The following is a 12779-nucleotide window of genomic DNA, read 5'->3' on the forward strand; positions in this document are numbered from 1 at the left end:
GTTGTCTGCTTTCTGGGTGCTTGTGATTCCTCTGGAGCACTGGTTGCTGGATGTGTCTCTTGGCAGATGTGCTGGTTGGTGTCCTGACTCCCTTGTGTGCTTTGAGAAGGTGTGAAATTGGGTATGTTGAATCAGCCCTCACACTGCTAGATCCTACTGGATTGCTCAGAGGCAGAGAGGTATCGCCGCTGCCCTGCGGGTGTTCAAATTGTAGCAATTCTACTCCAGGATTCTCCCATTTCAACAAGTTCAACAAGTTTTTGCCTTTCTTCCTGCATCCTTTAAGATACCAGGTTGGACAGATTTCCCTTACAGACCAGGGACAAGATCTTTAGTTCTAGAGGCTTAGTTGGTCAGGATTTCACCACAGCAGCATCCCTGCATCATCTCGAGTAGGACGCTGTTGCTAAATAGATTGTGGACTTATAAGTACTGTGTACATGGGATGCAGTTGAAGGTAGAACATTGTACATACGCCAGCAAAATCTTCTTTTTCCTTTCTGTCTTTGACCACAGAGTCCTCAGAATTTAGTTACCATTGTGATCCTAGGGGTTTTTTGGAGACTGAGGAAACTGGAGGACTAAGGAGAGCATTTGCTGTCTTGAGTTGGTTGGGCCTGACTTAGGAAACTGTTTTAACTCTCCAGTTACTTGCCCTCCAGAGTGACCTGTTTTTAGACATAATTCTGCCCTCCGTGACAGGGACAGAAAAAATGGGTCTCCAGAAAATCTTACTCTGTTACTTTTCAGAAGTCTTAGTTCCAACAACACTTCAGCCCATTGAACAATACATTAACTTAAGCTAATTGACTTTCTCAATTAAAAGCCCAATGCTTTATCCTGGGGTCTGATTCTGTTTTCCTCTCTTGCTTAATTATCTCCTACCCATGTTCACAGCAGGGAGCTGGCATTGGAGAGTGATTGCATGTTCATAATGGGGGATGGAAAATGGTATGTTCCATCCTGTACATTTAAGTCTCTTTCACTCAGCTTTTCTTCCCCCCTTTAACTTATTATTATTTATTTTTAATGAATGTAGCATTACAAGTTGTTTGCAGACCCTGGAGGAGAATTCAGACACTCGTATTTCCACATGTATTTCCTTGGATATGAACCAAATAAAGTTTCTGGTATTGAAGTTTAAGGAGCTATTTTTTCTGATAAATCCTGAGTCAAAACTCAGTGAGAGCTTGGCAGAGCGAGTCCATGGGACATCCTACAAGTTTTGCTGGGCAACTTGCTATGCTTTGCCCAGTTTTGAGCAGCAGGGTTGGACTAGATCTCCAGAGGTACCTTCTTCCGACCGTGTATTAACAAGCTTACAGGAAAAAGTAGGATGTGGTCTTTTGCAGAGACAGACAGGCCTGCAGAAAATAAATCTGAACTTGTACTTTGAGCGTGGGGGCTGTGGCATCCCAAGCTGAAGAGAAAGAGCTGCCCTCTGAACAGATCACAAGCCTCTGGTTTCCAGAAAGACCTGCACTGGAGAGCGAGGAGCTGCTGAAGGCATCTTTCACAGATGAGTCACCTTCAGTTCCTGCTCAGATGTCTTGGACAGGGCCTTCTCCTTCATTTACAAATGGCTAAGATTATTTGTTTTCTGTATGCTAGAATGAAAGCTTAGTTATGTGAAAAATTATCTGGTTTTGACAAAGCAAAAGGAGGTAGAAGCACTGGTTTATAATAAACTGCTAGACATTCGTTGAAACGTGGACTGTCACAATCTGTTTTTCTTTGAGTGGTTTCTAATTTCTGAGATTATATCTTTTTGGTTGTAACGATCTGCATAGGGAGGAATCACAGTTACTTGCTGTATATTCAGAGGATAATTAGTCTTGGTGACTTTAAATCTCATCTGCTTCTTTCTGGACTTGTATAAATTTTAACTGGATTTGAAAATAGGACTGATGATTGCTACAATGTGAATGGGAAGCTTCTGTTCAAGATGCTCTAGGAGATCAACTGCTAAACAGTCTAGAGTGCTTTGGAATGGTTCTCCTTTTTGTAGATCAAAGAAGTCCTTGAGAACCCTCATTTACTGACAGTTATCAAAATAGAAGAAGCTGGAGATGAAATTGTGAGCAATGCCATTTCTTTTGCTCTCTACAAAGGCAAGTCGTTGTTCTGTTCTGTTTTTTTTTTTTTTTTTTTTTTCCTTTGGTGTGTGTGTTAAATAGATGGACAAGGGTGGGTTATTCTGGGATTTTGAATAGCAAGGTTTAGCCCTAGACATATGTATCCTCTACTGTGCTTTGAGGCATGCTTGCTTTTTTTTTTCAGATGATTCCTATACCCTGCTCTGTGCAGAGCACTCGGGCGTGTTACTTGAAGCGTTCTGGGAAGGTGACATTCCCATTTCCTGCATGCTGCATGAAAGGAAAGATATACACATGTGTTGGGCACTAGATGTGTTTCTAAGTTTCCAGAGTCCCCTAAAACCCAATCAGGAAGATGTGCATGAATCTGGGGAAAGATGCTTGGTAGGGGTCTTGTTGAGTAGAGCGTGAAAAGCAGAGATGAGTAAGTATGCCAGGAAGCTCTTCTGTGTCTAGTCTTTTACCTAGAGGATTGCTCTTCCTCTGCAGCTTTCAGCACCAATGAACATGACAGGGATAACTGGAATGGGCAGCTGAAGCTGCTGCTGGAGTGGAACCAACTGGACCTGGCCAGTGATGAGATCTTCACCAATGACCGAAACTGGGAGGTACAGATGACTTCTGTCTGAGTACAGTGGCATGGGCCAGGGGAGCAGTGATGTAAAAGAGCAGAGAGATGTAACAGCAGCCACTGTCTCAACATCCTATCCTCTGTGTTAAGTAAGACCACCTTTTCCTCCTTGCACTGATTGCAAAGGTGATCTGCTCATGCTGGAAGTAGTCCACACCACCTAACAAATGCAATTGCATATGGAAAAAGCTGATTCTGATGAAAGTGTGCCAGCATGAAGGAAAATGTGGCAGTTAGTTACATGTGTCAGGCCCTTAATTCATCTTTTCACACCTCACATGCCTCCTAATGTTTGTTCTTCCATTTCTTCCTAGTCTGCTGACCTGCAGGATGTCATGTTCACAGCCCTAGTGAAAGACAGGCCCAAATTTGTTCGTCTCTTCTTGGAAAATGGCCTGAACCTGAGGAAATTCCTTACCACAGAGGTCCTTAAGGAGCTGTACACCCACAACTTCAGTAGCTTGGTGTTCAAGAACCTGCAGATTGCAAAGAACTCCTATAATGATGCACTTCTCACATTTGTGTGGAAGATGGTTGAAGACTTCCGAAGAGGTCTCAAAAAAGATGATAAAAATAGCAAGGATGAAATGGAGATACGTATTTCAGTAAGTGATGAACAGTTGCATTCCACTATGTGTCCCTGAAAAGGAAAAAAAGCAAAAAATATGTTTTGTTTCTGGTATAGCAGGATTTGCTTTTAACAGTCAGCCTTATTTTATACTTAACATGTTTACTCATATTACAAATAATTGTAAGGATTGTTTAGCTATGAGAAAAGTGGGTGGTTTATTTGGATGTTGAGTTGTAAGATTTTCTATTAGAGCAATCAGTGCTGTGATTATGCTTGTATTTTACACCAATATAAATTCAGAGCCCAGTACTGAAGTACCAGCTGGGCATGAGTAATCTGGACTCATATCTGGGTACAGACTATTGTATTTTGTGTTCTAAACCTTGCTTATTACAAGAGTGTCAAGCACCTTCTGAACCTTATTTCATCATCAGATAGAACCACATTTCTTAGTTATCACTAAGATCCAGATCTAAATTGCAAAACCGGAGCTTAGGGATCACATATTAAGCTTCTGAAATCAGTTGTGGACTTCAGAGACATAATGCAACATGTGTGACAATTAGGGGAAAATTGGTTTAAAATTGCTAGTTAGCTTTGAGAGTTTCCACTGAAGCTTTTTGCTTCTTAAAAGTTTTGTTGCTGAGGAGTTATTTCACAACTGCTTTGCAATCTGCAGGTGCAAACTGCCCTAACACAAAGCAGTTGGTAGTATAGAACTTCGTGTCTGTTTCAGATTTTGTGAAGTTCAGGGTCTTGCTTAAACACAAAAGGCCTATTGGTGTAAAATTAGCATTCCTTTTAGAGGATCCTAATCTCTGTTATTTAAACGCAAAGTCAAGCTGTGAATGAGACTATCTGAACTGCATGGGTTAAAGCAGAAAGTGATTTTGACCCAAATGTCCTTTAACGCACATTTAGGAAAAGCAGTGGGGCTGAGTCTTCCAAATAAAACAGGGAAATGTAAGGCTGCTGTAACTTAGAGTAGTGTGTGACAAGTGCCAGATGGCCAAGAAAGGGAATATGTGGAAAGGGAATAAGTAGGATGGCTTTAAAAGGAAGAAAACAGAGAATGGAGAATGACAGGCTAAGGACTTGTTCCAGGAGCTTAGGTCTGAGGAGTCATTGCTCTTTCTTTCAGAATGAGTGTCCTATCACAAGGCATCCATTGCAAGCTCTGTTTATTTGGTCAGTTCTTCAGAACAAGAAAGAGTTGTCCAAAGTCATTTGGGAGCAAGTAAGTTGAGTTCTTCTTTGTTCCTCTGCACACATCACAGTGGTGTTCCTTGTCTTTGGGCTGTAGGCCTTTGAAGGCTCCGGATCCATCTTCGAACACAAAACCACAGCAGATAATTGTTATGTGGCTCTGTAAGTAGGTTGAGTATTACCCGTTTTGTGCTTGGCTATGGATTTCATACCTTCCTTTTATAATGTCAGGTATGAGTCAGCAGTCCAAGCTAGCATTTACATATAGTTACATTTTCTTATCTGTTTTCAAGCTTGAAGGCTGAGTTCATAGAATCAGTCAGGTTGAAAAAGACCTCTAGGATCATCTAGTCTAACCTAGCAGACCTGAAGTCTGCCCTCTGGAAGCCCATGGTGGCAGTTCTGCTAACCCCTCTATTCCACCGAGTTCCCCCCACCATTCTGTAATATGGATGTGTTGTGATCCTGGGTATTTGATTTAAATCCATTTCTAATTTTCATTAGACAATACCTTTAGTTATGATTTCATCAAATACATAATTCCCAGGCACAATACCTTTAGTTATGATTTCATCAAATACGTAATTCCCAGGCTGCAAATGTGAGGCTAAATGAAAGCAAAGCTGATGGATGCTCCTGCTCATATTGGTCTGTGTCTCCAAAATTGAGTATGTCTACCCTGGTATGTGCTAACAGTAGTACATTTGGTCCAGGCTGGTGGACAATAAATATGGTAGTGTAGCTCATGGCAGAGCAGACCCTCTTCTGTGAATCTTCTGTCAGAGATACAAAGCTGATATCTAACTGTTAAACAGGAGAACTTTTCAGACTGGTCACAAAGTTGTTACCAAACCAGTACAGTGATGATTACCATTCGTTTTGTGGAAGTGGTTCTTCATTTGCCAGTCTCGACTGGGAACTGAGCAGCTGGAAAAAGAGCGGGATAACTTTTAAAGAATATATCACATTCGCTTTCCAGAAGGGTTACATGACTTTACTCTCTCCATAGACCAGAGGTTGCACTTTGGCAGCCCTTGGGGCCAGTAAGCTTCTGAAAAGCATGGCAAAGGTGAAGAATGACATAAATGCTGCTGGTGAGTCTGAGGAACTTGCTAATGAGTATGAGACAAGAGCAGTAGGTAAGTGCCTTCATTAAGTCCTTTAGAAATTTAACAGAGGAGTCAGAGATCAGGATGCTGTTTCATTTTTTGGAACATTACTTGTTTTAATGATCCCCATATCTGATGTATAGCAATGATTGCACAGCGATGTTTTTATTTTGTACAGATAATGCAAACTGAAAACCATGCTGGTTTTGTTTAGCAGAATGCAAGGCAAGAGAATTCATTCAATTTGCCTGAAATGCTAACCAGAAATTCAGCCTGATTTGGAAAGAAGAGAATGACATCTCAAAAGGGAGTAGAAAGAAACTTTCATTTAGAAAACTAGATATCCATCATTAAATCATAGAACTATAGAATGATTTGGGTTGGAAGGGACTTTAAAGACCATCTGTTTCCAACCCCCTGCCATGGGCAGAGACACGTTTCACTAGACCAGGTTGCACAAAGCCCCCTCCAACCTAGCCTTGAACACTTCCAGGGATGGGGCATCCACAGCTTCTCTGGGCAGCCTGTTCCAGTAATATCGAAATATGTTTTTAATGCTTCCACACTGTCCGTTCCCATTAAAATCCATGTGTCCTATCTGAACAGCTTGCCTCCAAAAGCAAGAGTTTGGGCGTTTTTTTTGTAGAGATCTTCTTTCATTGGGAGGAAGAGTTGCCTCTTGTAATGGCAAGGCTGAAGAAGGGTGCCCAGAAATAGCAAAGAGAATACAGAATAAGAGAAACTTCATGAGTACTGGTAATGTTCAAGTTGAGAAGTGTCCGCCTTCAAATTTGCAGTAGTACTGCAAAGTAGGAGTGAGAATAAATTACAGTTGAAAAGTGTGTTGAATCCCTAAATTCTAAACTACAAAATCACATGCCTTTCCTTGTTCCCAAAAGACAAGCAATACTGTCGCTTACTGAGAATGCAGATCTATCTCAGTCGTTTTTCTTTCTTTATATGGCCTTCAGTTTCTCCTGTTACAAAGGGTTGTCAGTGATCCAGAACTGAGCCCGGCATCTCGTGGGCCACAGTAACAAATATTTCTTATTTAAAGACTAATTGGTGACAGAATGGAGTGGGTGCTCTTTATTTATTTATTTTTTAAGACTACCATTTTCTGGAACAATAATGCTCATGTTTTCTTAATGCCTAGTTATCCTGCAAAGCATTCAGAGAAATACACAAATGAAAGCTAATGCGGGTGGCAGATGACAGATTAATTTGTAGCACCCACAGTTTACAAATTCAGGCTTACCTGTGATCCGCCCTGTAGTGCAGGATTGTGGTTCCTTAACTTGGAGGGAAATACAATAGTGTTGCCTCTGGGGGCTTTATTACGGGTTATGGCCTTGTTCTCTTGACTGATCTGGATATGGAAAATGGTCAATCTGTAACTCCATTTCTGTCAAGCAATTTGCTGTCATAATCATGAGTCACATTAGGTGACGGTTAAGGTGTAATAGCCCTGCAGATTGAGTAGGGAAACCATGGAAATGTTGCTGGAAAGGGCCTCTGGGGGCCTTAAGTTCCACCTTCATATTGAGGTGGAGCTCTCAGCAGGACTAAATCTCTTCTGTCATGGCTTTGGTTAGCCAAATCTTGAAAATCTCCACAGACTGATAGTGTTTTATCGCTCCTAAAAGCAGACCATGTTTGTCCTTGTTCTAGGGCTAATGGAGGCTAGATTGACCTGTTGAACTTCTATTTTACCTGTTGAACTTATATTTATTTATGTGTATATCAGAATGATTACAGAGCTATTTCACTAGCTATTAAGGAGTGCATGTACTGAAAATTTCTTGCTTGTCCTGCTTCACAAGGTGAAGCTTAGGCTTTCCTAAAGGTATCTAGATCCACTGGGCCTGATGTTGAGAAGTGAGCAGGCTCCATTGAAGTCTGTTATCAAGACCGATCTGCATATTGCAGTGTATATGGTAACACCAGCTGAAGGTGTTGTTGTTATGTGTGCATTTTTGCAGTTACACTAACAAAGCTGTTCAGAAAATGCCTGGGAAAACGTCCTGTTGGAGAGAAGCACTACTAGTAAAGGCTGGTTTGTTTTCTGAGAGGCTGGACTGCTCTTCAGGCAGTGGCATGCTGTGCTCTGTCATAGATACGCCAACAGCACTGCTGTTGAGTGGGAATTGGCCAAAGCTGGAAACAGAAATTACTTTTTATTGCAATTAAATGTCTTTGTAGTGAAATGGTGGCCTGAGTTTTCATCCTGGCCTAGTGTGTGTACAACACAAAACCCAGACGTGTTACCTGGGTCATTGGTCTAGCTTCTTTCCATACAGAATTGTCCTGCAAGTCAAACTTTGTTTTTCACACCATGCAGATGGTTGGTGGCAAAAATCTACGGGCAGAATAAGATGCTTATAGCTCTTCTTCGACAACCATGTTTGCAATGCATTTCTCAGTGAAAAACCATCACATTCTGCCCACGTTGCTCAACTTACAGAGTTGACTATAACTCATTATATCAGTGCTAAATGAATAAAAAGAAAATGATACTAGCAGAAGTACTGAATCATTTGAGTAGAAGTTCATATTTTTCCTCAATTTTCAGTGCAGAACTCATCTTAATATTATCTCTGTGCAAGCTGATTTGATATTACAATTTTTCATCCAGACATGAATTCTGTATGAAAGAATACATGCAAGTGTGTTAAGAATAGAGTGTATGTACATGTTATTTTCCCAATGTTCAGCATGATGAAGAGTTCTTGAATCTCTATGCTTTAATATTATGTTTTTTAAGTCACTGAAGGCAATTGTATCCCAGTTGGTGGAAAACTGAGTGTGAATTTGGAGCTCAGTGTGCGAGTGATTGTGTTGGAAAGCATACGTAGAAATATGCAGCGGGTACCATATGAATGAGCGCTAATGCTGCAGGGCTGGGCTGGGTAATTCCTGCCCTTTGGGCTGTACAGCTGTTGTCAAACAGGGACAGAGTCAGAGGGACAGATTTGATAGAGTTGCTTTCTCCCCTTATTGGGTGGCCTCTTTCCTCCAGAGCTGTTCACCGAGTGCTACAGCAATGATGAAGATCTGGCTGAGCAGCTGCTGACCTATTCCTGTGAAGCCTGGGGAGGGAGCAATTGCCTGGAACTAGCAGTGGAAGCAAAAGACCAGCAATTCATTGCACAGCCAGGGGTGCAGGTAATATCAGTGACAAGAAGGTACACGGATTGCTGTAACTCATGTGACCTGGGTGACTTCTAAAATAAGAAAAGCAAATATTCTTGCTGCCAAAATGCTGCATCCACGGGACTAGCCCATGAGAGGCCACGGCTCAGACACTGCCATCATGGAGGTCAGAACCTATGGGCGATGTTTCCCAGGCGTGTGAATGCAGAGCTTTGGGTGGCTGCGGCAAAGCCCTTTCCCACAGGATGCTCACAGAACCCACTTCTGCAGTGCTGTGAAATGCGTCCCAGAGAGCACGGATTGTGCCTGGTGGGGGACAACGTGTGGCTAACAGGAGGTGGCTGATTTGCCCAAAAATGCTAAGTCAAGAGGGGAAGACGATTTAGAGCTGTAAATTATAAAAACCTAGATGATGAAGACTGCCTGAAGTGACTTCCCCCTTGGCACAAGTCGTGTGTGTACACCGTGTGGATGTACTGCCCAGTGTAAAGTGCCTTATAAATCAGGTCAGGTCCTGTTTAGCCTCACATTCAACTCCTCCTCAAATAGGCTAGGGGATGGCTGGACTAAGGAACCAGCACACTGTTACTGATGCAGAAAACATTCTCTATTATTGAAATAGGAATCACAGTTATTTTGTTTTAAATCTCAAAGCTTTTTTTTTTCCTCCTAAATCGAATATCCTCTAATAGCATTCTGAAGTTACTTTGTTGCTGTTAAAACAAATTAGGGTATTTTCTTCTTCCCTGCAGAATTTCCTTTCCAAGCAGTGGTATGGAGAGATTTCAAGAGATACTAAGAATTGGAAGATTATACTGTGTCTCTTCTTTTTCCCTTTAATAGGCTGTGGTTTCATCTCATTCAGGTAATCAACTGGCTTCTCATTAACAGAAGTAAAACAAGTCAATTAATCATAGAATCATACAGCAATTCAGGCTGAAAGGGACCTCTCAAGATCATCCCCCTGCTCGAGCAGATTGACCAGGACTGTGTCCAGTTGGGTTTTGAATATCTCCAAGGATGGAGACTCCACAACCTCTCTGAACCTGTTCCAGTGTTCAGTCATTTTCAGATAAAGATATTTAATGGCTCAAAGGTCTTTTAACAGATTGTTTTCTCACTCTGATCTGGAGTTAATATATGCCAATTTACTTGTATGCCTGATGTCAGTGGATGCAGAATGGCATTACCTTTTAAAGTGCTAGTCCTATACTAGTTTTCACTTTGACAAAACAAATATTTCCAGGCATAAGGCTGTGCTTTTGATACCTTTTCCCTCTTTTAATTTCTCAGGAAAAAACCTGTGGAGAAGAGTAAGAAACTCTTCCTGTATTATGTGTCTTTCTTCACCTCACCCTTTGTGGTCTTCTCCTGGAATGTTATCTTCTACATTGCTTTCCTGTTGCTCTTCGCCTACGTGTTGCTTATGGATTTCCAGAAGGAACCTACTGTCCTGGAGATGATCCTTTACGTGCTGGTCTTCATCCTGCTTTGTGATGAAGTGAGACAAGTAGGCAGCGCTTGCAAACCAAAAATGTTTAATGTTAGAATAAAAGCCTTATGTTGGCAGTTGCCTGTAGCTTAAGGCAGTGCAGGCTGCTTCTAAGTTACAGGGGAACCACCTCCTGGGAGTTCCCGATGTTTAATTCCTAGATATGTCCCAATATCTGCAGGTTGTTAAGCTGTGATCCACACAGCTATTGAGGCTGTATGGATAAGCTGATGCCACTGGAGATGCTTCTTAGGACTGCTTGGCTGAGGTTGCTAAAACAGTTGAGATTATAGAGGTTAGATTTAACAGAAGATATATTTAGATACATGCCTGTAGGTCAAGTGATTCTTGCCCTCGCTTCTCCACATCTCCCTTTCTTTTCAATGAGCAACGTATCATTATGTATTTCTGTTTATCTCTTAGTCATAAATACAGTTTTTGCTAGTTTTACATAATACCAAGTACCAGCCTGGGACTGCCTACGTTTTTGTACTGGTGTGGTGTGGGAACAGTGTGCAGGACTGCCTTTATAGCCAATGCCATAGCTGATATTCTTCTCACTTTGTAAGTAAGACCACGTTAATGAAGAAGGTTTGGCATCTACTAAAAAATAAATACCTTGCAGGTTAGATGAGTATTCCAGATGAGTTTGGGGAATTTTGTTTAGTTGTTTTGTTTTTTCTCCTTCCCTAAGTATGGTGGATTTGGCCTGTTTCTGAAGATTTCAGGATCAGGCTTTTCAGGCAAGCCAGTCTGTGCTCAGAATAGTGGAGACTTGAGTCAAGAAGTGCTGGGGCCATCAGAAGAGAAATGGATGTGTGGTTTCAGTGCAGTGCTGCTTTCTGCTTGTCCTGTGAGGCGTTAGTCTCCAAATGAGTGTTTCTGGGACCTGCTGGATCAGGCTACCCTGCAATCACATTTCTTACGTGAGCGTAAATGACATTACTTAGTGTTGATGTTGCTATGCTTAAATTTCTATGCAATCTTTTTCTTTTTTTTAATAGTCAAGGTAGCACCCTGTTTAAGCCAAATTTACTTGCTAAGGAAAATGGGGGAAAAGTAAAAGACTGTTGCAATGAAAACACTAATGGAGTGTTTGTTTCTGCTGATTTAGGTTCTGGTGTCTCTGGACCTGTCATTGCACTTCCTGTGTGTACCCAGCAGAGATCCAGGGGAAAGCCTTAGGGATAGAGACCTTTTTTCCTATGCCACTATTTCTCACTAATCTGAGCAGGTAGAACAGCTTCAGATCCCAGTCATTGCATTAATAGCTAGTGGCCAGACGGTACCAATTCGATTCTGGGAGTGGAGGCAGCTAAAACAGAGACTTTATTGAGGATTTAAACACATTTTAAGCCAGTATCCTGGCTTCAGACCTCTTTTGCCTGAACTTAGGAAATTTTCTCCCTGGCTTTCTCTGAGATAGATTGGGTACGCATTGGTCTAACTCTTCAGTCAAAACGGTATCCATGTCCTTATCATTTTTTAAAAGAAGTATGTCTCAGATTTTGTTTTCACATCAAAGAGTAAAAATAACACTGCCTGTGGTTCCACTGTAGCTGCTGCAGTCAGGTAATTTTCTGGGGGGGGAGAAATCAGCCCTCTGACTTGAGTGGTGTGTCTATGAAGGTGTCAACTACTAGAAATGCTTTTTTCCTGCTATCTTCTTAGCCACATGGATGTAGCCTCCAGCCAGGTGAGTGGGTAGACTCATGGGGTGTGCAGGAAAATCAATTTTTTTCTCAAATGGAGAAGAAATGTGGTTAGAGTCTCCATGAATGTTAAGTCTCAGCACTGGAAACTGCTTGATGTTCAAAGGAATGAACTGCATTGCATTCTCAGTTGTTCCCTCTTGTTTACACACATCTGCCTGTTTTCTCTCTGCTTCTGCTTTAGACCAAAGCCCATTTACTTTTCTCCACCCACAACTGTGACCTTAATAGAGGAGGCTTCAGGCTTAAACCTGCTCCATTTAATACAGCTGTAGTGCAGTGCTATGCTTATTTCTCTGTGAAGGATGTTTGGAGCCTCTGCATCTCTCTTCACATAAAGCACCAGTTCACCATCATTGCTTTACTGAAAGTGAGACAACTTATATTTGATATAGGGAGTTCCCAGAGAGATACATCCCAGTGTCACGAGTGTGAGACACATTGTCCTCACTCAGTGCCCAACCTCTGCTACCTTAAATATTTAGAAGGGCATGTATGGGTTCAAGGATGCAGAAATAGTGTCTGGGACTATCTTGAGTCTGACAACCTGGTAGCTGCCAAATCCTTGTCTGTCTTTAGCAATGAGTTCGATCAGGTGAAGAAAATGCAACAGTTGTGCAAATGGAATAGCCAAGTGTCGCTCTCATAACTTCTGCATTTAGAAGAAAATTCCCTTCGATCTGTGTGTATCCCTTTAAAGTACCGAGAACAGAATTGCCATGGATATGTTAGTTATAAAGAGATTCAGTGATCAGTACTCTACTGATTGAGAATTATTTAAGCCTTGGTTATTTCAATGTAAATTAAAA

General features: G+C 41.6%; 1 protein-coding gene across 22 annotated transcripts in view; it reads left to right on the forward strand.

The window, feature by feature from the left end:
* The window catches only part of TRPM8 (transient receptor potential cation channel subfamily M member 8), a 143749-nt gene that overhangs the window by 109915 nt on the left and 21055 nt on the right, over positions 1-12779 (forward strand). For 13 of the 22 annotated variants that reach the window (XR_010832407.1, XR_010832408.1, XM_048058374.2 and 10 more), the window contains 9 exons: positions 2009-2111; positions 2281-2343; positions 2586-2704; positions 3042-3332; positions 4440-4535; positions 5514-5643; positions 8633-8778; positions 9519-9631; positions 10060-10276. Coding sequence is in view for 18 of the 22 variants with exons in the window: in XM_048058374.2 (XP_047914331.2) it covers positions 2009-2111; positions 2281-2343; positions 2586-2704; positions 3042-3332; positions 4440-4535; positions 5514-5643; positions 8633-8778; positions 9519-9631; positions 10060-10276 (1278 nt within the window). In the remaining 4 variants the exon portion in view is untranslated. Of the gene's footprint in view, positions 1-2008; positions 2112-2280; positions 2481-2585; positions 2705-3041; positions 3333-4439; positions 4536-5513; positions 5644-8632; positions 8779-9518; positions 9632-10059; positions 10277-12779 lie in introns of those variants that run through there. The other 9 variants (XM_066999603.1, XM_066999593.1, XM_066999596.1 and 6 more) reach the window with 7 other exon arrangements.

This window comes from Anser cygnoides, chromosome 6, assembly GCF_040182565.1.
Source record: "Anser cygnoides isolate HZ-2024a breed goose chromosome 6, Taihu_goose_T2T_genome, whole genome shotgun sequence".
Taxonomy (NCBI): domain Eukaryota; kingdom Metazoa; phylum Chordata; class Aves; order Anseriformes; family Anatidae; genus Anser; species Anser cygnoides.